Source organism: Mauremys reevesii, linkage group 13 (assembly GCF_016161935.1).
Source record: "Mauremys reevesii isolate NIE-2019 linkage group 13, ASM1616193v1, whole genome shotgun sequence".
Lineage (NCBI taxonomy): Eukaryota > Metazoa > Chordata > Testudines > Geoemydidae > Mauremys > Mauremys reevesii.
Window position 1 is genome coordinate 6,315,532 of NC_052635.1, and position 25,991 is coordinate 6,341,522.

The following is a 25,991-nucleotide window of genomic DNA, read 5'->3' on the forward strand; positions in this document are numbered from 1 at the left end:
CTAGGGGCAGCAGAGGGTGGGGTGGGGAAGGTGCGGCTATACTGTATCATGGGCAATTGCGGGCAGCAGAGGGAGGGGGCCGGGAAGGGGCGGCTGTACTCTATAATGGGCACTAGGGGCAGCAGAGGATGGGGGAGGGGAAGGGGCGGCTGGACTGTATAATGGGCACTAGGGGGCCGCAGAAGGTGGGGGGGGGGCAGGGGCGGCTGTGCTGTCTCATGGGCACTAGGGGCAGCAGAGGGTGGGGGCGGGAAGGGGCGGCTGTACTGTATAATGGGCACTAGGGGGCAGCAGAGGGAGGGGGAGGGGAGGGGTGGCTGTACTGTATAATGGGCACTAGGGGGCAGCAGAGGGAGGGGGAGAGGAGGGGTGGCTGTACTGTATAATGGGCACTAGGGGGCAGCAGAGGGTGGGGGAGGGGAAGGGGCGGCTGTACTGTATAATGGGCACTGGGGGCCGTACTGTCCCCTCCCCTTCCCCCCCTCCACTTCCCACCCCCCTGACTTCCCTTCCCTCCCCTCTCCTCCCCCTCCCATCCCCACTTGCCCACTCTGCACCTTCGCTCCCCCTCCCCCCCGAATCAGATGCACTTTTATTGTATTTAGCTGTTTTTTTAATCAATTCATTTCATTACAAAACAAACCAGGATTCAAAGAAAAGGAAAAGTCAGGGGAAAAATAAACAATATAAAAGTGGATATAATCAGGGCTACCCCTCTGGCCGGGCCCCACAGCAATACCATTGTAGTCATTAACTCCTTCTTGTCCCCATGGCGTGGGGGGGAGATCTAGGGAAGGCACCTCCTCCTCCACTCTAGTGGAGAATTATTTTACCCCTGGGGGGGAGATGTTTCCTATACCCTGCAAAATCTGATGGCTCAAACTCCTCCTCTTCCCCACCGTTAGCCACATCTGCCCCCCTCCCCCATTGCTGAGTTGATGGGGGGGGGGTGGGCTCATGCACAGGGGATAGAAATAGCCCCCTCCCCCTGGTTGGGTATTTTTGCACCATAGGAAAATGGCTCCAGGGGGGAGGTGGAGAACAGGGGTGATATAGTCTTGGGGCCTCCCCTCACCCCACAGCTGGCATATGCTGTGTTGGTAGGGGCGCTTGGGGGAGGAGACAAGGGGGGGGGATGGGGACTTCAGAGTCATCCTTCCCTGATGTAGAAAGAAAGAGAGAGATGGACAGATGGATGGAGAACTAGGATGGGCGGACAGAGAGCTAGGACAGATGGACAGAGAACTAGGATGGATGGATGACTGGAGGTGTGATCGAGGGACAGAAAGCTTGGACAGACAGAGAGCTAGGACGGACGGACAGATGGAGCTGTGATCAATGGACAGAGAGCTTGGACAGATGAATGGATGGAGGTGTGGTTGATGGACAGAGAGCTTGGACGGACAGACGGACAGAGAGCTAGGACGGACGGACAGATGGAGCTGTGATCGACAGACTGAGAGCTTGGACAGACGGATGAACAGAAATGAGATGGACAGAGCTTGGGTAGGCCAGGAAGGATCCGGGAGCAGCCAGGGTCTCAGCTCCCCCTGCCTTCACGGAGCGGCTCCGGGAAGTCACTCAAGTCCCGGCCGATGATCTCAGTCACTAGGAGAAAAAGAGAGGGGAAAACAGAGTGAGGGGAACCGCCTGAGCCAGACAGACACCCGCCCTGGGGCTGGATCAGAGCCAGCGCCCCTACAGGGGAAAGGCCCCATGTCCCATTCCCTGCCCCCTGAGCCAGGCTGTCCCCCGCCCTGGGGCTGGATCAGGGCCAGCGCCCCCTACAGGGGAAAGACCCTGCATCCCATTCTACACCCTGTGATCAAGCCAGTCCCCTGCCCTAGAGCCGTCTGGGAGCTGGTGCCCCCTAGAAGGGAAAAGTCCCATTACCTTCCTCCAGCGTGATCCCCTGGACAGGCAGGCTGTCACGGAAAGCCACCCGGTATCCGCTGCCTCTGGGTTTCTCCACCTCCTCAGTCTCCCCCGACTCCGGTTCCCCCCAGTTGTGGGGCCCGGCTCCGTCCGACAGTGGTGGTGGGGTGAGCTGGGCAGGGGCCTGGAAGTGGGGGGACCGGTAGCCCAGCGGATGGAAGTTGGGGGGCACTGTCAGCCCAGTCCCCCCGTACTGCTCTGTGTGGGGGTAGCGGCGGGGGGGCTCGGTGGCCAGGCAGCGGTGATAAGGGGGTGTCAAAGGGAGCAGTGGAGGCCCATCAGGGTATGGGGAGGGGCTCCCGAAGGCCGTGGGGGAGGGGGAGTAGCCAGCCCTGTAGGGGGAGTCATCAGGGTAGCAGGGGAAGTGGGGACGACTGGGGGAAATGTCCATGTCCCCGGGGCCCTCGGGGGGGTAAGGGGGACCACAAGGGGGCACTGGGGAGGAGGGGCCAGGGGGGAAGCCACGGAGTGGGGAGGAGGAGGGTGGCTCCTCCTTGAAGATCACTGTGGGGAGAGGGAGGGGAGAGAGTCAGAGGAGGGGGAGGGGAAGGGAACTGCCCCAAATCCTTCCCATCCAACAGCGCCCCCTGGGAGACAGCACTGTTTGTCCCCCGTCCCTCTTCTCGCGCTCCCTCCCCCCGACCTTCTCAATTTCCCACCTTTGTCCCCTCCCCCCAGCTAACCATCAGGTCACGTGGGAATCACCCCTCCAATCGCTGCCCCCCCAACCGCTTCTCCTTCCTCCTCCCCCCAGCTCGTTCCACTCTCCCAACTTGTACAACTCCTCCCCTTCCCCCCCGCCACTCACCGGGCAGGTATTTAAAGGCCTGCGTTGGGCTCCGTTTCCGCCGCCCATTGGAGACGTAGAAATAGACCTGGACAGGCCGGGCCACCTGCGGGTTGCTGTATTCTGGGACTGTGAGGGTCAGCGTGGTCTGGAGGGGGGGGAGGGAATTCGGGTGAGAGGGGGCAGCAAAATTCCCCCATCCTGGGTGGGGCTGGAATTTGGAATCTGTTCCAGGAATCCAGATCCAGGGTGGATCTACTCCAGGATTTACAACAACCCCACCCCATTCCCCCAGGGCTGATCCACTCCAGGACTTCCCCCGTCCCCCACCCCACTCCCCCAGGGCTGATCCACTCCGGGACTTCCCCCATCCCCCACTCCGCTCCCCCAGGGCTGATCCACTCCGGGACTTCCCCCACCCCGCCCCCCAGGGCTGATCCACTCCGGGACTTCCCCATCCCACTCCCCAGGGCTGATCCACTCCGGGACTTCCCCATCCCCATCCCGCTCCCAGGGCTGATCCACTCCGGGACTTCCCCGTCCCCACCCCGCTCCCCCAGGGCTGATCCACTCCGGGACTTCCCCGTCCCCACCCCGCCTCCCAGGGCTGATCCACTCCAGGACTTCCCCCGTCCCCCACCCCACTCCCCCAGGGCTGATCCACTCCGGGACTTCCCCCATCCCCCACTCCGCTCCCCCAGGGCTGATCCACTCCGGGACTTCCCCCGTCCCCCACCCCGCTCCCCCAGGGCTGATCCACTCCGGGACTTCCCCCGTCCCCCATCCCGCTCCCCCACGGCTGATCCACTCTGGGATTTTCTCACCTCGTTGCTCTTGAGCCGGTTGATACAGGCCTCCTCCTCCCATTGGAGCTTCCCATCTGAAAGGAGAGAGGTTATTGGCTGAGAGGCCATGGAGGGGTGGAGCAAGGGGGAAGGGAGGATCCTGGAGGGATCTCGCCCCGTGCAGGGAGTGGGGGCATTGTAGGGCCTGGAGTCTCCTGGGCACAAGGGGGCACAGAAGGGATGGTGGAGAAGATGGGAGTGGGAGGGTCCCAGTGGGGTGTGGGGAGGGATTGTGCATCCCAGGGGGCTCCCCAAGTGTAGTGGGCAGGGAGGAGATGGTGGGGGTGGGGCTCACACTTACCGGGACCCCTCTCAATGAAGACAACCTTGGAGTCAGGCAGGAAGTTGGCGCCCGACAGCACCATCTCCTCGCCCCCGCGCCCCGACCCTGCGCTGAGGCTGCACCTCTCCACCTGGGGGAGCTCCTGCGCCGAGCGCTGGGCTGGGGGCAGGAGAGAGCAGTGAGCGCCCAGACCCACGGACAGACGCCTCCCCTCCCCCTGGTGACCTCTAGTGGGTCCTGTAGTGGGCATGGAGCACATAGTCCTAGTTAGACCCACTGTGCCCCCCAGTGGGGCCCATAGGTCACACCAACCCCATAGCCCTGGGCTGACCCACCACAGCCCCCAGCGGGGCTTGTAGGTGGCGCCCACCCCATAGCCCTGGGCTAGCCCACAGCACCCCCTGGTGACTGGGCACTCACAGCACTCGATGGGCACGGAGGCGGCTTGGATGGAGACGACTTTCCCATTGCCCTGGGGGACATGGACCCTGAACACCAGCCGGACCCGGGTGTTCTTGCGCCCGATGTCGGTCTCGCCCTTCCGCAGCTCGATGTCCGAGTTCCGTAGCTTCAGGATCCCCGCGCAGTCAATGCTGGGGAAGGGGGGCAGGGTTAGGGGGCTCCTGGGGGGGCAGGACATAGCCTGGAATGGGGCCCTTGGTACCACCTCATCCCCTGCCCCTGGGCCTGGAAAGCCCAGAACCGGGTCCCTGTGTTGTTTGGATTGGACTGTGGGGTGAGGTCCACAAGGAAGGGGAGAAACCCCAGAGCTGGGTCCCAGAGCTCCCTGGATTGTACTTTGGGGTGTAGCTTCTGGATTCCCCCAGCCCACCCCTTGCCTCCCAGGACTGGACTCTGGGCTACAGCCTTGGGGGAAGGGCAAGGCCTGGCAGTGGATCTCTGTGCCCATTGGAATGGGTTCGGTTGTGCAGCCCCTGCGGAGATAGGAAGATGGGGAGTAGGATTCCTTTGTCCCCTGGAACGGATCTCTAGAGGCACCTCCCACTCGCTGGAGAACAAGAAGACCTGGGCCTGGATCTCTGTGTCCCCTGGATTAGACTTCGGGATGCCGCCTCCCCTGGGAATGGGGCGAAGACCCAGAACCAGATCCCCTGTGTCCCTGCAATGGACTCTTGGTCCAACCTTCATGAGATAGGGTCAGTGGCGGATTAACAAATTTGGCAACTCTAGGCCCTCAAAAAATTGTCCCCCCAGCTCACCTCTGCTTCCCCACGGCAAGCCTGGGAGGGAGGGGGGAGAAAGGGAGTTGTGGCGCGCTCGGGGGATGGCAGTGGTGGAGTGGAGGTGAGCTGGGGCAGGGAGCGGGAGCTGGGGTGCGGAGCGGTTTCCGGACCCCCGGGGTTACTCCCTGCGTCCGCGGGTCCCAGCTCACCTCTGCTCTGCCTCCTCCAGCACACGGCTACTCGCTTCTCCCTCCCTCCCAGCGCTTTCGTGCAGCAAGCCTGGGAGGGAGGGGGGAGAAGGGAGGCACGGCGCGCCTGGGGGAGGAGGTGGGCAGGGGATTTGGGGAAGGGGCGGAGTTGGGGAGGAGTCATGAGCAAATTTTCCGCCCCTGCAAATTTGCTGCCCTAGGCCTAGGCCTTGTTGGCCTAGGCGATAATACGCCGCTGGATAGGGTGGGGGAGACCAGAATTGGATTCCTTTGCCATTGGCGTGGATTCTGGATGGTGTCTAGAAGCAGATCCCTGCACCCCCTAGAACGGACACAGGGTGGCACTGCCCTGGGATGGGGAAAAAATTCAGAAGCGGATCCCTGCTCCTCCTGGATTGGACTCTGGGTGGCACTGCCCTGGGAAGGGGAGAAAACCTGTAAATGGATCCCTGCTCCCGCTGGATTGGACTCTGGGTGGAACTGCCCTGGGATGGGGAGAAAACCTGTAAATGGATCCCTGCTCCCACTGGATTGGACTTTGGGTGGCGCTGCCCTGGGATGGGAAGAAAACATGTAAATGGATCCCTGCTCCCGCTGGATTGGACTCTGGGTGGCGCTGCCCTGGGACGGGGAGAAAACCTTGAAGTGGCTCCCCAGGGAACTCACTTGGCCGCCATGTTGTTCTCGGGCAGCAGGGACATCTCCAGCACCTTGGTGCTGCTAATGATGGTCTCGTAGCTGGCAGTGGCCACCATCTTGCCGGTGATGCGGTGCACCTGGTAGAAGGCATGAGGCCGCAGGTTGCGCTCGTCAGCCGTGCCGATGAACATCTGCAGGGTCAGTGGCTTCTCGTCATAGCCTAGGAGCTTGCGGGGGGGGGGAAGGGGGGATAGGGGAAGAAGTGGGAGGACAGTCAGGAATCAGGGCCCCGATCTGCTCAGCCCATGATCCACCAGCCAGGATTTCCCAAGGAGAAGAATGGGAGGGTGACATGAAAATCCTGGCCTGGATTCCCCATGCAGAATAGGGAGGGGGGCTGGGGAAACCTGGACTGGATTAACCCCCAGGGAATGGGGAAAGAGGGCCGGGGAACACACCCCCAGGTGCCCCCTCCATAGGGAATAGAGAAGGGGGCTGGGGGAACCCGGACCAGATTCCTTTTGCTGTCCAGAAATGGATTTGGCTTTCCTGGCTAGGACCATGCCTGGACTAGATCCCAGGCAAAGCCCCACCCCCCCATGACTCAGTTTCCCACCCCTAAGGGAGCTTGGGTTCTCTCAGAGCCCCATCGCGTGCCTCGTCCCCCCTGCAGCCCTCAGAGTCTGGACGCCAGCCCAGCCAGGGTGGGGCGACGCCAGCGGTTTGGTGGTCTCCCCCAGGGCGCGCCCAGCTGTTTCCAATCAGCGGGCGGGATGCACAGCTGGACTCGATTTGGGCTGGAACAGAAACAAGGGGAAAAAATCCTTTCCCCCCCACAGACCTGGGTGAAATGGAATGTTCTGGGGGGGGATCATGGGGCAACCTCCCCCCTGAGTCTGAGATGAGAGGTGCTGACTGGGGAGGGGTTCCAGGATAATGGGGGGTCTCCCTCCCCCTCCAGCCCCCCAAAACTCCCTCCACTCCCCCTAAAACCCTTCATCCTCCAACCCTCCACCCCTGAAGCCCCCCAAACCACTCCCCTCCAACGCCTTCAGTGCCCAGAGCTCCTTCTCTAACAACCCCTTCCTTCCACCCAGAGTCCCCCCCACACCCCATCCCCTCAACCCTTCATCCTCCCCCACACGCTCTGTTTCTCTTTTGCATATTCTGCCCTTCACAAATTAAGCGTGTGTGTGTGTGTGTGTGTTCCTGCTGCCCCCTGCTGGAAGGGCTGAGGCCTGCTGTGTGTAAGTGTGTGGCTGTGCACACACACGCATGCGCGGCCTGTCCCTGGTCTGGAGCGTGGGAAAGGGCACCCTATCATGTGCACTCCCACCCCCCCACCTCCTCGCAGCTCCAGCCGGCACAGGGGAGGGGGGGCGTGCAATGAGAGGGGGATGTGACCCCCTCCAGCCCTCCCCCCGCAGAGCCACTGTGACACAGAGCCCCAGGCAGGCTGGCCCAGTGGGACCCAGCCAGAGCAGTGCCAGGAGCGGAGCAGAAGCAAACGAAAAGGCGAAGGCGGCAGAGTGAGCGGAGAAGGGTGATAGCAAAGGAAGGCCGAGGAAGCCGCTGTCCCCACCCTTCCTGTCTCTTTTGCCCCCATCCTGCTCCCCCCATCTCTGGGACCCACCTGCCGTGTCACCCGATGCTCCGTAACCACCCACGCCCCCATCCATATTCATGAGAAACTTGTGGTCACAGGTTGGGGGATCCAAGCCCTGTCTCCCCCAAGCGTGGGGGGCACTGGGGAAGCCTGGAGATGGGGCTAACCAGGGGAAAATCCAGGGATGCCTCCAAGGCAGCTCAGGTACCTTCACCACGGGGTGACCCCCCGGGGCGGCCTTCACGGCCCCCCGGCTGCCCTCGGTCTCGTAATGGGCCCGGTGGTGGGTCCGGGGCTGGACTTCGATCTTCAGCTCGTATTGTTCATACTGGCTGGGCAAGGGCCAGTCTAAGGGAGGCAGAGCGGACGACCTAGGGCAGAGAAGAAGACAGGTGTCCTGGGTGGCACCTTGGCCTCTAGGAGGCACCGTGCTGCAGGAAGTGGGTGTGGGGGGGGGTGTCGGCAGGGGGTGCTCTGCCCTAACCATCAGTGCTGGCACTAGGGGGCGCCATGCTGCAGGGAATAGGGCTGGGGGCTCAATAGGGGGCACTCTCTTCCCACAATCAGTGCTCACCCCCATGCAGCACTAGGGGGCGCCACACCATAGGGACTAGGGCCAGGACTCAGTAGCAAGCACTCTTCCCCTGCAGTTAGTGCTGGCCCCAATGCCCCAGTGCAGCACTAGGGGGCGCTGTGCTGCAGGGAATAGGGTTTGGGGCTCCCCCTCCCCCGTAAGTGCTGGCCCCAGTGCTGCAGGGGCTCAGTAAGCGGGTGCTCTCCCCTCACTGTCAATGCTGGCCCCAATGCAGCGCTATGGGGTGCCATGTTGCTGGGGGGGGCAGGGGACATTGTACTGCAAAGAATAAGATTGGGGGCTCAGTAGGGGGCATCCTCCCCTCACTGTCAGTGCTGGGGGCAGGCTGTGTTGTAGGGGCAGGGGGTAGGTCTAGGGTGGCGCAGCAGGGGACACTGTGCTGCAGGGAATGGGGCTGGGGGCTCAGTAGTGGGGGCTCTCCCCGCCCCCAGTGCTAGGGGGCGCTGTGCCACAGGGCCTCCCTAGGGGGCGCCCCCTACGCAGCCCAGGCTGCAGCAGCCTGGGGTTTACCTTAAGAGGGAAGGTGCGGTGCCGCCAGGAGCCGTGTTTACGGCAGCTGCCACCGTGCGTGCTGAGCAGGGGCCTGGGATCTGTAACAGGAGACACTGGCCCGTCCGCCGCAGGGCCAGCTTGACAGCTTGTTATTATACAGTGGAACCGCTGCCAGCCGCAGCTGCAGCCCAGGGAGCAGCTGGCAATATGGGCCTGGCTAGCGCAGGGGGGTGGGGAATGGGGCACGAGGCCTTTCCCCTCTAGGGGGCGCTGGCTGTGATCCTGGCCCAGGGTGGGGAGTGGGGGATGGGGCCTTTCCCCTCTAGGGGGTGCCAGTTCTGATCCAGCTCCAGGGCAGGGACTGGCTGGTGCAGGGGGGTGGCGGTGGGAAATGGGGCCTTTCCCCTCTAGGGGGCACTGGCCCCACTGCTGGGGGCAGGGGTCCATTAGTAGCTGGTACCTGAAGATGGGGCTGTGGCCCCCGATCCTGGCCTTGGACCAGCCCAGCGGGGAGGGCACAGCCAGATAGTCCATCCCGTCCTTACGGGCCGCCCCAAACCCCCCGTCGTCACCATTGCAGCACCCCTCCTCCTTCCGCGTCAGCGCCACTGTCTGCTCGGTGGAGGTCTTGCGGGCCTTCTGCGGGATGCTCTCAGCTGGGGGGCGCTGCCCGGCAGCCTCGTAGGGCGGCCCCTCCCCGCCCACCCCCTCCGCCCCCTCCCCGCCCCCCTCCTCGCCCAGGCTGCCGCGGCGGGAGAGGCAGGGCGAGGCCGAGGAGTGGGTCTCCGAGCTGGAGTAGCGCCGCTTGCCGCAGGGTGAGGCTGGACGGGGTGCCAGGGCCACCCAGCCGTCCTCGGCCCCCCGCCCAGCAGGGTACAGCCCCCAGGGCTCCTCCAGCCCGGCCCAGGGCTTGGGCGAGCCGCAGGGGGAACTGAGGGCGAAGCGGGCGGCAGCTTCGTTCAGCTCCCGCTCCACATCGTCACCGCCCGCCCCGTCATCGTCCGAGAAGAAGCTCCAGGGGGAGGCACTGCCACTGCTGGCGGGGCTGGGGGTGAAGAAGCCAGAGGCCGGAGGGGCCTCCCGGTAGCCACCGTAGGCTTCCAGGGGCAGGTAGTCACGTGGGGAGCAATCCCAGTCGGCGCCAGGCGAGATGGTGGTGATCTGGATGCTGGGGCACTCCAGGACGCGGGCATCGGCCCCCAGGCGCACCCACCGCGCCGGCTGGCTCTCGAAGGTGTCATCCCGTGCTGGGCGGGGCGGGGGGGAGTGCATGCCAGCCCGGGGGCCCCCGCCCAGGCGGGGTGGGCAGGGGATGCCTAGCGGGGAGGCATAGGCTGGTGGGTCATCCAGGGCCAGGATGCAACACGGAGGTAGGTCTTCAGCGTCGAGGTCTGTGGGGGGAGAGAGGAGGAGAGATGGATATGGGATGGTGGAAGGGCTCCTCCTATCCACCAGGGGGAAGCAGACACACACAGCAGGGCTCATCCTCTCCACCAGGGGGCAGCAGGGACACCCACACAGCAGTAGTAGATTGTTATCTCTCTCTGACACACCCTCGCAAACCAGCAGTAGTATGTTGTGGTGTTGAGGGCCACCCAGGGGGGGCAAGTGGGGCAATTTGCCACAGGCCCTGGGCCCCGCAGGGGCCCCACGAGCCCTGGCCCGACAGTGGTCTGGGTCTTCGGCAGCATTTCAGTGGCGGGGGGCCCTTTAGTCGCTCCGGGTCTTTGGTGGCATTTTGGCAGTGGGGGGCCCTTCAGTGCTGCCGAAGACATGGAGCGACTGAAGGGCCCCCTGCCGCTGAAGACCCGGACCGCCGCCGGGGTGAGTACAAGCGCCGCAGCTCCCCCGCTTTGCTACAGGCCCCCTCAATCCTCTGGGCGGCCCTGGGTCTGTCTGTCTCTCTCCAGTAGGGGGCAGCAGCAACACAGTTTATCACACCACAAAGCCCTATCCCAGCAGCAGTGACCCCTGTCCCCCCACTTTTGCCATAGCACAAAGGGCAGAAGGCTGCATCCCGGAGGACGCCAGGTTCCCGTCCTGCCTGGGGCTGTGGCATTTCCATGGGGCCTGGATAAGAGGGCCAGGAATCTTGCGGGTAGAAACGTCTGTGCTGAAAACCACCGGCAGGAAAGCTGCCTTCCCACGAAAACACAAATATTTGGAGAGAGACAAAGCAACGTGATCTCAACCCAACTTCCAGCTCCAAAACACACCTGCTTCTCATTTAAGGCCCCGTCTCTGCCCCTTTCCTCGGGTGGGCCCTTGGCCGGGGGAGGGGTTCCGGTGCTGTGATGTCAGAGCCCATCGCCCCAGCCCCCAGCCATGTGTCCAGCAACGCTAGAACCCCAACAGCTGTGAGGCTGGGCTGCCTGAGAGCTCCCCCTGCACCCCACAGCGCCCCCTGCTGGGGCTGGAGCTCTCCGCATCCCACTCCCCACAGCGCCCCCTGCTGGGGCTGGAGCTCCCCGCATCCCAGTCCCCACAGCGCCCCCTGCTGGGGCTGGAGCTCCCCGCATCCCACTCCCCACAGCGCCCCCTGCTGGGGCTGGAGCTCCCCGCATCCCACTCCCCACAGCACCCCCTGCTGGGGCTGGAGCCGCTGGAGCTCCCTGCATCCCACAGCGCCCCCTGCTGGGGCTGGAGCTCCCCGCATCCCACTCCCCACAGCGCCCCCTGCTGGGGCTGGAGCCACTGGAGCGCCCCGCATCCCACTCCCCACAGCGCCCCCTGCTGGGGCTGGAGCCGCTGGAGCTCCCTGCATCCCACAGCGCCCCCTGCTGGGGCTGGAGCCGCTGGAGCTCCCCGCATCCCACTCCCCACAGCGCCCCCTGCTGGGGCTGGAGCCGCTAGAGCTCCCCGCATCCCACTCCCCACAGCGCCCCCTGCTGGGGCTAGAGCCGCTGGAGCTCCCCGCATCCCACAGCGCCCCCTGCTGGGGCTGGAGCCGCTGGAGCTCCCTCCTGCTCCACTCCCACAGCGCCCTGCTGGGACTGGAGCCGCTGGAGCTCCCGCATCCTGCTCCACTCCCACAGCGCCCCTGCTGGGACTGGAGCCGCTAGAGCTCCCGCATCCCCCTCCTGCTCCACTCCACAGCGCCCCTGCTGGGACTGGAGTAGCTGGAGCTCCCAAAGCCGGCCCTCCTGCTCCACTCCCCACAGCGCCCCCTGCTGGGACTGGAGTAGCTAGGAGCTCCCCCCAAAGCCGGCCCTCCTGCTCCACTCCCCACAGCGCCCCCTGCTGGGACTGGAGTAGCTAGGAGCTCCCCCCAAAGCCAGCCCTCCTGCTCCACTCCCCACAGCGCCCCCTGCTGGGACTGGAGTAGCTAGGAGCTCCCCCCAAAGCCGGCCCTCCTGCTCCACTCCCCACAGCGCCCCCTGCTGGGACTGGAGTAGCTGGGAGCCCCTCCCACCGCCCCCTGCTGGGAGGGGCTGGGGTCAGGGGGCTGCAGCTCCCCCCCTCCAATGATCAGGATCTGGAAACCTCATAAACTGGGCACCAGCTCTGGGGCCTGAGCCTCGCCCCCACCCTGTGGAGTGGGGCAGCCTGGCCTGGGATGGGAAGGGGCAGACACATGAACCCAATTAAAGGCGCACTGGCCTCTGCTGGCAGGGCCTGGGTCGCCATGGGAACGTGGGGCACAGTGCCAGGAATGGGGGGGGAGAGTACGAGTCTGAAGGCGCTAGTTAAAACTGTGCGCTGGACAGACAGACGGAGGGGGTGGGGGACAGACCGCCATGTTCCCCACAGCCTGGGGGGATCTCTGTGTGTGTATGTAGGAGGAGGGGGTTGGAGAGCATGGGAACCTGATGGATAGACACCCGGAGGGAATTCTCTTCCCACCCCCCATGGCTGGGCTGTTTCAGGGCTGTGAGCGTCCCCAGAGCAGTGCCCCAGCTGGAGGGGTCATGGGGGGTACTCTGGGGCTGCGAGCTTTCCCAGAGCAGTGCCCCAGCTGGAGGGGGAATAGGGGGTACTCTGTGTGCTGTGAGCTTCCCTATAGCAGTGCCCTGGCAGAATGGCCCCGGGGCTGGGACCGGCAGAGAGGCCACCCCATGCCACTTGCCAGGCCCTCAGCATCCATACCAGGGAGCTGCTCTTCCCATAACGTGAGCAACCAGAAGGGTGTGTGTGTGGAAACTGATCCCCCCTCCCTTCCCCCTCATCCTTAATAGGGCAAAACTTTCCATCCTCCTCCAGCCAGGGAAGAGCAGAAATCCCGCTGGCCCTTTAATGCTCCCTCCCAGCCCACGCTGGCCCTTTAAGAGCAGCCCCCCCAACCCTCACCTTCCAGCGACACCCCCATTCCCGGAGGGTCCTTCTCCTCTTCTCCAAATATCAGCTTGAATTCCAGATCCTCGTCTTCGCAGCTGGCCGCCCCCATGGGAGAGGCTGGATGGACTGCGGGGGGGGTGTCCCCCAATTGGGTGGGATATATGAGGGGTCCTAGGGGGCACCCCAATAAACCTTCACCCCCTTATTCCACCGGTGGGGGCAAGATCTTCCTCCCTCTCCTCCTCTCCCTCCTTCCCTCGCCTCAATTTTTCGACCTTTATTATAACGTCCACAAAAAAAAAGTTGTCCCAAACTTTCCCCCAAGCTCCGCCCACATTCCCCCTCCAAGCCCCGCCCCCACTCCCGCCCTTCTGTGATTGGTCCCAGCCCCGCCCTCTCAGCCTGTCATGCTTAAGGCCCCGCCCACAAACCTATTAAAGCTGGAAAAATAATAGATCCATTCCTGTCGTCCCTCCGTCCCACTTCCCCGTCTCCCTCCGGATGGAACAACCCGCCCCGTGCCGATTGGATGGCTGCCCGCGGAGCCCCGCCCTCCGCCGGTAGAATGCATTGGGTCGGGTCTCCCCCAGATGGAGGTTTAAAGAGACAGAGTCTGATTTTGAAAAGGGAAGGAGAAGCCAAATGCGATGGAAACATTTCCCCTCTAGGGGACTCCGTCTCCGTTCCGACCCCAGGGCAGGGACTGGCTGGCTCAGGGGGGTGAGGAATTGTCCCTTTCACCCCGAGGGGGCGCCAGCTCCGAGCCTGCCCCAGGGCAGGGACTGGCTGGTTCAAGAGGGTGGGGAATGGGGCATTTCCCCTCTGGGGGCGCTGGTGACTGGCTGGCTCAGGGAGCGGAGAATGGGTCCTTTCCCCTCTAGCGGCGCCATCTGCGATCCAGCCCCCGGGTCAGCAACTGGCTGATTTCTGGCCCGTCTCTTCAACCCATTCCTGTTCAGTGCAGGAGTCCGGTCCTGGTTTCTGCTCTGACCTGTGGCTGGGTGAAGCAGTTCAAAGAGGGGCGGTGGCCAAGTCACCCGTAGCCTGTGCAGCCCTCGGGGCGGGCTGCTTGGAAAACTGGGAGTGGCTTCCCCATTGCAACTGGACTGGGCTCGCTGCACCTGGAAACAGAGGGCGCTATGGAAGGACCTGTGCCCTAGGAGGGTCCCCTCCCCACCCAGCCCTGCCGGTGCCCCTCACTCCTGACCCGCAGCCCCCTGCCCCCCCCCAGCCCTGCCAGTGCCCCTCACTCCCGACCCACTGCCCCTGCCCCCCCCAGCCCTGCCGGTGCCCCTCACTCCGGACCCGCAGCCCCTGCTAGCCCAGCCCTGCCAGTGCCCCTCACTCCCGACCCGCAGCCCCTGCCCCCCCAGCCCTGCCGGTGCCCCTCACTCCCGACCTGCAGCCCCTGCTAGCCCAGCCCTGCCAGTGACCCGCAGCCCCTGCAGGGGTTAATGTTTCCAGGTTCCCTATTTCATGCCCAGCGAGTAAGTGACGTGGTTAAGAAAATCCAGAGCAGCCCTGGTCTCCCTTGTTCTCATTAAACTAATGGAAACCAGGCCAAGCGGGGGGGGGCGGGGCTGGGGCCAAACGTCGGGGCCCGGACCCAGCCGGAATCGCTATCCCAGTGTCTCGGCCGGCCGGGGCCCCTGGGGGTCTCAAAGGCCTTGTCCCCAGCTGGGGGGGGGGCAGTGCTGCCCTTGAACCCCACCGACCCCCCGGGGCCAGAGATCCCCACCCCCCTCCCCTGCCCGTTCTGCTCCCCACTCCACAGCTGCCCCCCGGCGTCTCGCCAAACCCCCCCCCCCCCCTCTCCCCCTCTGAACCCGAACCCGACCTGAGCCCCCCTCTCCTCCTCTGCCTGCCCCCACCCCACCCCCTTCCCCCACCCAGCCTGTCCCCAGCCTCTCCCCCCCACCCCCCCCCTGAGCCCCCCCCCCCTCTCACCAAACCCTGTCTAGTCAGGCCCCTCCCCCCCCGTTTCTCTTTCTGACCCCTCCCCAAATCCCTACTCCAGCCCCCACCACCAGGGTCTCTCACTTCCCCTCTCAGGCTCCCTTCCTGCCCCCCCCTCTAGCCCCCTCCCCAGCCTCTCTCCTCTGACTAACCCTCTCTAATCCAGTGGCCCCAAGCCCCCATTTCCCTGCAGCCCCCGAACCCTCCCCTCCCCCAGTTCCTTTACCGCCACCAGCTGATCGCACTCCCCCAGCCCTTCCCCATGTCTGTGTCCCATTGACGTGGGTCTGGCTCCGCTCTCCAATAGAAATAACACCCCTGAGAGCTGGACTCTGACCCGAGACTGCGGAGACCCCCCGCCCCCACCGGGCCGGGTTCCCAGCCCCCCCGCACCAGCCCGTCCGCCTCCCCAGGGTGTTAGAGAAAGAAACAAAAGGGGAAAGGAACCGAAAGGCCAAATCTCAGCCTCAGAATGTCACCTCCCAACGTAGGTCCTACGCGGCCAGCAGGGGGCAGAGTGACAAACTCTCCCTCCCCCCCACAGCCCTGTATGGAGTTATCAGCACCTGCACCTCCACAGTGCCCAATATACAGTACAGCCGCCCCTCCCCCCCCTCTACCCTCTGCTGCCCCCTAGTGCCCAATATCCCGCACAGCCGCCCCTTCCCCACCCCACCTCTGCTGCCCCCTAGTGCCCAATATACAGCACAGCCGCCCCTTCCCCACCCCCACCCTCTGCTGCCCCCTAGTTCCCATTATACAGCACAGCCGCCCCTTCCCCACCCCCACCCTCTGCTGCCCCTAGTGCCCATTATACAGTACAGTCGCCCCTTCCCCGCCCCCACCCTCTGCTGCCCCCTAGTGCCCATTATACAGTACAGCCGCCCCTTCCCCACCTCTACCTTCTGCTGCCCCCTAGTGCCCATTATACAGCACAGCCGCCCCTTCCCCGCCTCCACCCTCTGCTGCCCCCTCGTGCCCATTATACAGCACCGCCGCCCCTCCCCAACCCCACCCTCTGCTGCCCCTAGTGTCCATTATACAGTACAGCCACCCTCCCCACCCCACCCTCTGCTGCCCCCTAGTGCCCATTATACAGCACAGCCGCCCCTTCCCACCCCACCCTCTGCTGCCCCTAGTGCCCATTATACAGTACAGCCGCCCCTTCCCCGCCACACCCTCTGCTGCCCCCTAGTGCCCATTATACAGTACAGCCGCCCCTCCCCCCCCCCCACCCTCTGCTGCCCCCTAGTGCCCATTATACAGCACAGCCGCCCCTTCCCCACCCCACTCTCTGCTGCCCCTAGTGCCCATTATACAGCACAGCCGCCCCTTCCCGCCCCACCCTCTGCTGCCCCTAGTGCCCATTATGCAGTACAGCCGCCCTTTCCCACCCCACCCTCTGCTGCCCCTAGTGCCCATTATACAGCACAGCCGCCCTTCCCCACCCCGACCTTCTGCTGCCCCCTAGTGCCCATTATACAGCACAGCCGCCCTTCCCACCCCACCCTCTGCTGCCCCTAGTGCCCATTATACAGCACAGCCGCCCCTTCCCCACCCCACACCCTCTGATGCCCCTAATGCCAATTATACAGTACAGCCGCCCCTTCCCCCACCCCCACCCTCTGATGCCCCTAATGCCCATTATACAGTACAGCCGCCCCTTCCCCCACCCCCACCCTCTGCTGCCCCCTAGTGTCCATTATACAGTATAGCCACCCCTTCCCCACCCCCACCCTCTGCTGCCCCTAGTGCCCCTTATACAGTACAGCCGCCTTCCCCACCCCCACCCTGTGCTGCCCCTAGTGCCCATTATACAGTACAGCTGCCCTTCCTCCCCACCCTCTGCTGCCCCTAGTGCCTATTATACAGTACAGCCGCCTTCCCCACCCCACCCTGTGCTGCCCCCTAGTGCCCATTATACAGTACAGCTGCCCCTTCCCCTCCCCACCCTCTGCTGCCCCCTAGTGCCTATTATACAGTACAGCCGCCCCTTCCCCACCCCACACTCTGCTTCCCCAGGGCAAAGCTCCCAGCTGGAGACCAAAGGGTTGTGTGGAGGGCTGAAGACTGGGGCATTTGGAGACCCGGACCACTGGCTCTAAGGGGAGAGGGACAGAGCTAGGCCCAGCCAAGAGGGCATCAGGGTCTGCGTGGTTCCCGGGAGCCTTTATCCCAACCCTGGCCTCTGTGGGGGACCCAAGGTCCAGGCGACAAGGCGCCGCACGCAGCAGGGAGTGCGTCTGCCGTCACTGCCGATATCCCCTGCGTGTCCTGGGCCCACAAGGAGCCCAGCCGGGGTTCGTCTGGGCTGGATCAGCTGCGCGAAGCCCCGGAGAGGACAGGGGTGGCTGGTGCTAAAGGCCCTGTCTCAGAGTCGGGGGGGGGCATGGGGCTGCCTCTGCAGAGCCACGTGGGGCCTGCAGGGGCCCCGGCCCAGTGAAGGGGTCACTCCCAGGAGACCAGGGCCCAGCAGGGCCCAGTGCAGCCCTGTGGCTGTGCAACAGGGGCGAGGGTGATACTGGGGTTGGGAACGGGAGTTGTGGCTGCCATGGGATAGTCTGTGTGTCCCGTCCCCCCCGAATCCCTCAGGGTGGCTGCATGTCAGTGGGGCACAGGCGTGTGGGTCAGAGACTCTGCACGGTCCACCCACTTGAGCCAGACCCACCCCCTGCCTTCTGTCATACACAGAGCAGGGCTGCTGCCCTCCAGACGTGGGTGGCACAGACAGAAACCCCCTCTTCGTGGTCTCAAACACTAGTGCTCACTCCCATAAACCCAGCCTGCTCTTTCTTTCTCCTCCCCCTCCACCCTCATTGGCTCCTCTCCCCTTCATCACACCCCCTTGATTCACACCCCCTTGTTCTCCAACCCCACCCCCAGCCTCTGCCACTTCCTCATTTGTTGTTTTCAGGTTTCCCAGGCGAGTCCCCCAGGGGGTGGGGGAGAGCTGGGACCCTCCTCGCCCACTCTCCCTGGCCCCACGGGCCCTGGCAAGGCAGGGAGTGGGGGAAGGAAGGAGACTTCCTGGAGGATGAGGGACCGGGAGGGCAGTTGCCGGCTTGAGGACCTTCCCACCTGGCTGGCTCTGTCTCCTTCCCTTTCTTTCTGAACTTTCTCTCTCTCTCTCCCTCCCTCCATCCCTTGTGCTCCAGCTCGTCGGGGAAAACCCACCACGACAGATGACATCCGGACGGGGATGACGGGCGACAGGCGAGTTTTGGAGATGGTCTTCTCCGTCGGGTACCCAGGGACAACTTGTCCTCCCCGGGCAGGATGGGCCCCCACAGCCCGTCCCCCTAGTAGGATCACAGAGTCCCTTGGTGTTGGGGGTCCTGAGTTCCCAGCATCCCAATGTTCCCCCCAGCCTGCCTGGCCTCTCCCACTCCCCATCCCCTAGATCAGCCCCCTCCCTGCCTGGTTCCCCCACTCCTGTTCCCACTGACAGGCTGCTCAGCCCGGTCTCTCCCTCCCCCCACAGCCTGTTCTCCCAGATGGGATTGACCCCTCAGCCCTGGCTGCCCCCAGTTATCCCCTAAACCTGGTCTACCCCATCGATACCGCCCGCCCACTTGGTCTCCCCACTCCCCTCCAGGATACTGGTCTCCCCCCTCCCCTCCTAATGACCCCCCCAGCCTGCTAGCCCTCCCTCCTGGATGTGCCCCCCAGCCCAGTGTCCCCCGCTGTCCTCATCCCCCAGTCAGCCCCTCTCTGATCTCCTGTCTCCCCACTCCAGGTCTCACCCCCCCATCACCATGCGGCCGCGCCGGTTCTTCATCTTGGTGCAGGATTTCTCTGGGGGAGGTGGGGGGCAGGTGCCCCGGGGCAGCCTCCTGAGCCAGGCGGGCGAGCCCCCCTCCCCGGACTGCCCCTTCTGGGCCAAGCTGCTGGACACGGAGGCCATGGTGCAGGTGCCGGCCCGGGCTGCGCGAGAACTGAGCAAAGAGCAAGCCAGGATGCTGCAGGCCGTGACCAATGGGGATGAGCGACTGGAGCTCTTCAGGCAGGAGGGGCTGCTGGGCAGGCGGGGGGCCCTGCGCCTGGGGGACCGGGTCCGGGTCCAGATCACCTCGGCCTCTGGGGAGAAGGTCCGGGGTGTCCTGCGCTACCGAGGACCCATGGGAGACAGCAAGGAGCAGGCTGGAGTCATCTTCGGGGTGGAACTGGTGGTGAGTGAGGGGGGAGCCTCTAGGGGGCGCCAGCTCCAGTCAAGGACTGGCTAGACCGGGGGGTGGGGGATGGAACATGAGGTGTTACCCCTCTAGGGGGCGCCAGCTCTGATCCGGGCCTGGTGGGCTAAAGGGGGCAGGGGTGAGGACATGGGGCCTTTCCCTTCTAGGGGGCACCAAATCTGATCTGGCCTCACGGAGGGCGACAGTATCAGGCATCCATGTCAACCCCTCTATTCTGTTCCTCTCCAGGGATCAGCGGCTGGGAAGGGTTTCACCGACGGCTCCTTCAGAGGCCAGAAGTTCTTCTCCTGCCGGGAGAACTGCGGGGTTTTTGTGCCTGTGAGCCGGATTGAGCCAGAGGAGGGGTCCGAGTGCAGCCCCCTCATGGCTCCCCGGGGCAGCCGCCGGGCATGCACCAGGCTCCAGCTGGCTGCAGAGGACCCCCTCAAATCTCCACCCCTGGAGCTCGGCGATCGGGTCTTCTTCAAGATGGGTGACAGTGCCCCCATGGGCACTGTGGTTTTCTGCGACTATCTGCCGAAGAAGGAGATGACTGGGGTCTTTGTGGGGATCTTCCTGGTGAGAGGGCGTTGACCCCCAACTTTCAGGGTTGGGGCCATACAGCAAGAACCTTATTGAGAGGATCATAATTGGGGGCCCCTTTCCTGAACCCTTTTATTTTCCAGGATCAGCCCGTTGGCTCATGGGATGGCAAATTCAAAGACCAATCACTCTGCCACCTCCCCTCTCCAGAGTATGGGATCCTCCTGCCAATCACCAAAGTACATAAAGGTAGGACCTACAGTAAACAGTAGGGGCGGGAGGCCCTCTGGGCTCAGCTTCATTGTACAGGGCATTGGCCCTGGCCATGCTATGCGGACACTGATATAACAGCCTTTCTCAGCCAACAAGATGGCTGCCCTCATGGCCTTTCTCCCAGCGATGCAATGGGATATAATGACATCCCTTCCAGACCCTCCGACTAACTGTCTAAGATGGCCACCTCAATGGCAGTCACTTTCTGCCAGCCAAAATGGCCACCCCTAGCAGCGGCAATGCCTGTTGGCCAAGATGGTCACTGCAGTGCCAGTCAGTGCTCACTGGCCAAGTTGGCCTCCCCAGTGGTGGTCAGTGCCTGACAGCCAAGATGGCCAACCCAGTGGTGGTCAATACCTGATGGCCAAGATGGCCACCGAACAGGCCCCATCTGCTTAATGTCTGCCATGTTGTTTTGGTTCCTTTCCCTACAGAAAAGGCTGATGAAGGCCCCAAGACCTTGAGTGATGACTCCTCTCTAGGGCTCCTCAATGACCTCCCATCCCCCTCCTCCATTCGATACCCCCCCAGACCGGAATGGGAGTCCCCTCATGGCTCCCCCTCCTCCCTGTTGACGGGGGGCACCGAGGAGCGGGGGGAAGGGGAGGAAGGAGAGGAGGAGGAGCTGGCTTCACCCCCGCTGGAAATCAACTCTATGGTGGAGGTGCACGACCCCCCAATCTACGGGGTGATCCGCTGGACTGGGAAGCTGCCAGATGTGAGGGAGACCATTGCAGGGCTGGAGCTGGTGAGACAATGGCAGACATCTGGGGGGACAGACATGGGGGTTTATGGGACCCCAACCCTGTTCTGAGTGGGGTCACCCCCATGGGGCAGGGTATGGGACTCCCAGCCCATCTTTAGTGGGGTCAATCCATGGGAGGGCTATAGGGCCCCCCAGCTGCCTCCCTCCTGTGATCATCCCATGGGGGGGCTATGGGACCCCGGCCCTCTTGACACAGTCCCTGCCCCTCTCTCCAGGAGGAGCCGCTGCCCTCGGGCTGCACGGACGGGATCTACCGAGGGATGCGATACTTCCAGTGCCCACCTGGCAAGGCTCTCTTCGTCAAGCTACGCCACTGTCGGCCCGATGCCCGCTTTGGGGTGCCCCAGCCCCCCGAGAACCCCGTGCTGCGCTGCAACTCACTGGGTAGGACCCTTGGGGCCTGTGAGGGGAGAGACGGTAGCTGAGGGGGAAGGGTGGGGGGCATTTGAGGGGGATGGGGGACCATGCTCCAGGGGGATTGGGACAGAGCTGGGGGTGTGTGTTTTCCTGTAGGGAGGGGAGGGGAGGGGCGGGATAGGGATAGAGATCCCACTCCAGGTCTGCCTCCCCTCCCACAGCTTTCAGGGTCTATGCCAGCGAGCGGGTGCCAGAGGACACCCCCCCGGGGCTGGGTGAAGAGGGGGCTCAGCGCCTGATAGGCTGGAAGAAGGGGATCCAGGGCCATTGCAACTCCTGCTACCTCGACGCCACCCTCTTCTGGTGAGTGACTCCCCCCCACTCCCGGGGAGAACCCAGGAGTCCCGGTTCCCAGCCCCCACTGCCTGCCCACCAGCCAACCGACCGGCCTGCTGCTCTAACCACTAGCCCCCCTCCCCTCCCACAGCTGGGGAGAGAACCCAGGAGTCCTGGCTCCCAGCCCCCTGCTCTAACCACTAGCCCCCACTCCCCTCCCAGAGCCAGGGATAGAACCCAGGAGTTCTGACCTTTCCCGCCCCCACAGCATGTTTGCCTTCAGCTCCGTGCTGGACTCGCTGCTGCTGCGCCCCCCGGACAAGAACGACGGGGCAGCTTACGAGGAGACCCGGGACCTGCTGAGAACCGAGATCGTTAACCCCCTGCGCAAGTGCGGGCACGAGGGGGGTCTCTGTGGGTGGGGGGATCTATGGAGGCATGTGGGGGGGGGTTGGGGATGAAAGGGGGTCTCTCCAGGTGGCAGGGGGGTTTCTGGGGATGATGGGTCTATAGAGGGATGCAGGGGGTCTCTAGGGGCGAGGGGTCTATGGCGGGGTGCGGGGGGTCTCTAGGGATGAAGGGAGGGTCTCTCCGGGGCAGTGGTTCTCTGGGGTGGGGTCTATGAAGGGATGAGGGGGTCTCTGGAGGATGGGGTTTCTCCAGGGGTAAGGGGTCTCTGTGGGTGAGGTGTTTGGGGGTGGGAGGAAGGGAGGGGTGTCTCTGGGAGAGGCTGGGGGTGTGACAGATTCTGTCCAGGGAGAGGGAGTCTCAGGGGGAGGGGACTGAGGGGGGGTATGTGGGCAGATTGCCAGCGGGGTAACCCCCCACCCCCCTCTCCCCAGACATGGCTACGTCTGCGCCACCAAGGTGATGTCCCTGCGGCGGGTGCTGGAGGCGGCTGGACACTCCCCGGGCTTCACCAGCGAGGAGAAAGGTGGGGGGGGGCTGGGGGAGAGGAAAGGGGGAGGCGAAGCAGGGGTTCAGGGAAGGGGGCAGGGGTGGCAAGGGAGGGGCAGGGAGATGGGACAAGAGGTTGGGGTGCAGAGGAGGGGATGTGGGAAGGGGCTGCAGGGGAGGTTTAGGCGTGCAGGGGGAAGGGATGGAGGGGGCTGGGGTGCAGGGGGTCCCCGCTCTCACCCATGCGCCCCCCCTCCCACCCCCAGACCCCGAGGAGTTCCTCACCCTGCTGTTCCGGGTGCTGAAGGTGGAGCCCCTCTTTAAGATCCGGTAAGACCCCCCCAGCACCCCCATTCCTCTGTCTGGCCAGCTCCTCCCGCTCCCCATCTGCCTGCCTGGAAGGGTCTCCTCCTCCACCCCTCCCCTTCTGCTGCCCCCGCCAAGCTTCCACCTCCTCCACCACTGTCTGCCAAACACCCCCACCCCACTACCCCCTTTCCCACATGCCTGCCCCCTACTCCCCAACTTATCCTCCTACAATTCCCCAAAGTCCCCTCCCAACCCCCCTTCCCCACACCCTCTCCATCTCCCCACTACACATTCCCCTGCTGCTCCTCCTCTGCCCCCTCCCGACACCCCCAGCTCCCCCCTTTCCCCTCCACTCCCCCGCTCTCTGCCCTCCACTAACCCCATCTCTCTCTCCCCCCGCCCAGGTCGGCGGACAAGGACCCCCAGGGCTGCATCTTTTACCAGATCTTCATGGAGGGGAGTGCAGGGGGGGCGGGGCGGGGGGTCCCCACAGTGCAGCAGCTGCTGGAGGGGTCACTGGCTGCTGGTGACCTCAAGTTCACTGAGGTGAGAGGCGGGGGACGGGGGGGAGGAGCTGGGTGCTGGGTGGAGGCTGGAGCCCCGATCCCCCCTCCCTGCCCCCCCCACTAACCCCCTCTTGCCCCTACCCCCCGCCAGGCCCCCTCCTGCCTCATCCTGCAGATGCCCCGCAATGGCAAAGACTACAAGGCCTTCGCCACCATCCTGCCTAGCCTGGAGCTGGACCTTACTGACCTGCTGGCGGCCAGGCAGGGGGGGTCAGGGGGAGGGCTGGGGGAGGGGTAGCAAGAGGGGGTACAGCCTGGAGCTGGGGGGGGGGGGGCAGGAGATGTGAGGAAGGTGGCAAGATGGGGGTGAGTGGTGGACAGAAGGAGGTGGGGGCCAGTGAGGAGGGGGGAGGCTGCGGGGAAGGGGAGGGGTCAGCAAGGAGGAGGGGGCAGGAGCACGAGAGGGTTGGGGGCAGAAGGAGGTGGGGGCAGCTGGGGGTCAGAAGGAGGGGGTGGGAGGAGCATGGGAGGTGCAGGAGGGGCAGGGGCAGGAAGAGGTGGGGAGGTAGGCGGAGGGGAGGCAGAAGGAGGTAATGGGGAGGGGCACAGAAAGATGGACGGAGGGACAGTGGCAGGGAGGGGAGAGGCAGAAAGAGGTGGGGAGGGGGCAGAAGGCAGTGGTGGGGATGGCACAGGAGGTGGCGGAGGAGGGGCAGGCGGCAGATGGGGGTGTTGGGGAGAGGGTAGTGGGAGGGGACAGGGACGTGGTGGGGGAGGGGAAGCAGTGCGGAGGGGAGTTGGCCCTGGGGTGCCAGCGCTGTGACTGACCCCCCCCTCTGCTTTGGCAGCCCCCCGGGAGTGCTGCATCTGCCAGGCTCTGGCGCTGAGCGAATGCCCCCAGTGCTTCGGGGACCCCAGCATCGGGGCAGGGAGCACCCGTCAGTACTGCGCTATCTGCTGCCAGCAGGTACCGCCCGCCGGCCACCAGGGGGAGACACGGAGATGGGGATGGGGGGAGCGCTGGGGGAGGGAGAGGGGGATGGAGGAGGCAGGGAGTATTGGGAGCGGGGGAGGTAGAGGGAGGTGTGTGTGGGGGGGGTTCTGGGACATGCTGTTCCCGTAATCATCCCCTCCCCCCACTCAGGTTCACCGTCACCGCGCCCGGCGCGCCCACCGCCCCCGCGCCCTGCGCCTACCCCCAGAGCTGGAGCACCTGCCGCCCCCACCAGGCCCCCCGCCCCGCCAGACTATGCAGCTCTACGCCGCCCTCTGCATCCACACCAGCCACTACGTGGCCTTCGCCCGCCACGGTCCACGCCGCGGCCAATGGCTCTTCTTTGACAGCATGGCCGACCGCCAGGGTGAGCTGTGCGCCGGCCCTTTAAGGGGGGCAGGAGGGAGGTGTCTGCAGGGGACGTGGCTGGGGGCTGCCCCTGGTGGGCACCCCAGAAATTGCAGCAGGGAGACTCCCGTCTTCCTTCCCTCTTTCCAGCTATTTTCTCTCTCCATTTTCTCCTTCCCTCTTTTCTTTCTTTTCTCTCCTTTCCGTCCCTGTCTCCATTTTCCTCCAGCTCTTCCGTCTTTTCCTTCTCTCACTTTCTCCTTCCTCCTTTTCTTCCATTCTCACCAATCTCCCCTTTTCCTTCCCTCTTTCTATCTGTTTCTCCTTCCTGCTTTCCTCCACCTCCTTCTTTGCTCTCTTCTCCTTCCCTCTTTCTCTCCATTTGCTCCTTCTCTTTTCAACTTCTTCCTTTTCTTTCTCCCACTTCCCTTTCCTCCTCTCTCTCCATTTTCTCCTTTTCATGTTCTTTTCTGTCTCATTTCTTCCCCCTCCCTCCTTATGAGCCCCTCTTCCTTTTCTCTTCTCTCTCTCATTTCTCTTTCCCATTCCCCCCTCTCCCCTTTATATTCTTCTCTCCATTTTCTCCTTCCCGCTCTTCCCTTTTCTGTCTTCTCTCCACTTTCTCCTTTTTTCTGTTTTACACTTGTCTTTCCCCTTCACTTTCCCCTTCTCTCTCTCCTTTTTCTTTTTGCCCAATTTCTCCTCCTTTGTATCCATTCTTCTCGTCACTTTTTCCTTCCCTCTCTTTCTAGCTTCGGTCACTCCTTATTTCTCCCTCTTTTGTTCCCAGTCGTTTTTCCTCTCTCTCCTTTTTCTCGTCTTCTCTCTCCATTTCTCCATTCTCCTCTTCCCATTTTCCATTCCCATTTTCTTTATCCATTTCTCCTCTCCCTTCTTTCTCTGTTAATTTTCTCATTCCCTTCTTCCTCTTTCTATTTTCTTGTTCCCATCTTCTCCCCCTTTCCATACCTTTCCTCCCGCCACTATTTTATTTATTCTTTTTCTCTCCTTTTTCTCCTTCTCTCTTTCCCTCTCTCCTTTTTAACCCCGTCCTTCCCCCTCCTTCCTTTCCAGGTGGCCAGAATGGCTTCAACATCCCGCGGGTCACACCTTGCCCGGAGGTGGCTGACTACCTGGAGATGAGCCCGGAGGAGCTCCAGGTGCTGGACCCCAAGTCCCTGCCCCCCTGTGCCCGACGCCTGCTCTGCGATGCCTACATGTGCCTCTACCACAGCCCCACCCTGGGGCTCTACAAATAGTCTCTCCCCTGGGGTGGAGGGATACGGCGACTGAGGAGAGGGCAACGGGGCTGCTGCCCAATGAGGGGACTTTATTTGCACCATGAATGCACCTGTGCCTTTAAGAAGCGGCTGGAAACTACTTGGACCTATAGCTCAACCTTGGTATCCTTATGCCCCCTAAAAGGGCTGGATCAGAGCTGGTGCCTCCTGGAGGGGAAAGGTCCTGTGTCCCATTCCCCACCCCCTGAGCCAGCCAGTCCCACATCCTGGGGCCGGATTGGAGCTGGCGCCCCCTAGAGGGGAAAGGCCCCATGTCCCATTCCCCACCCCCTGAGCCAGCCAGTCCCCCATCCTGGGGCCAGATGGGAGCTGGCGCCCCCTAGAGGGGAAAGGCCCCATGTCCCATTCCCCACCCCCTGAGCCAGCCAGTCCCCCATCCTGGG

The 25,991-nt window shown here is 63.7% G+C and overlaps 2 protein-coding genes across 2 annotated transcripts; one reads left to right on the forward strand and one right to left on the reverse strand.

The window, feature by feature from the left end:
* Window positions 1–600: 600 nt before the first annotated feature.
* On the reverse strand, window positions 601–15,157 carry NFATC4 (nuclear factor of activated T cells 4). The gene is made up of 12 exons (XM_039499270.1): window positions 15,033–15,157; window positions 13,842–13,971; window positions 12,863–13,125; window positions 9,036–9,966; window positions 7,697–7,859; window positions 5,910–6,109; window positions 4,271–4,443; window positions 3,869–4,009; window positions 3,547–3,602; window positions 2,744–2,870; window positions 1,894–2,439; window positions 601–1,608 (listed from the first exon to the last, which is right to left on the reverse strand). The coding sequence occupies exons 3-12, from the start codon at window positions 12,957–12,959 to the stop codon at window positions 1,541–1,543; spliced, it is 2,502 nt and encodes an 833-aa protein (XP_039355204.1). The 5' UTR covers window positions 12,960–13,125; window positions 13,842–13,971; window positions 15,033–15,157; the 3' UTR covers window positions 601–1,540.
* A 2,541-nt stretch (window positions 15,158–17,698) lies between these two features.
* LOC120379753 (ubiquitin carboxyl-terminal hydrolase CYLD-like) lies at window positions 17,699–25,892 on the forward strand. The gene is made up of 15 exons (XM_039497258.1): window positions 17,699–18,019; window positions 18,543–18,975; window positions 19,228–19,557; window positions 19,665–19,770; window positions 20,229–20,542; window positions 20,776–20,944; window positions 21,139–21,280; window positions 21,522–21,644; window positions 22,096–22,187; window positions 22,417–22,480; window positions 22,864–23,005; window positions 23,117–23,225; window positions 23,814–23,932; window positions 24,110–24,326; window positions 25,382–25,892. Exons 1-15 carry the CDS (start codon window positions 18,006–18,008, stop codon window positions 25,564–25,566), a joined length of 2,559 nt encoding a protein of 852 aa, XP_039353192.1. The 5' UTR covers window positions 17,699–18,005; the 3' UTR covers window positions 25,567–25,892.
* The last annotated feature ends 99 nt before the right edge of the window (window positions 25,893–25,991 follow it).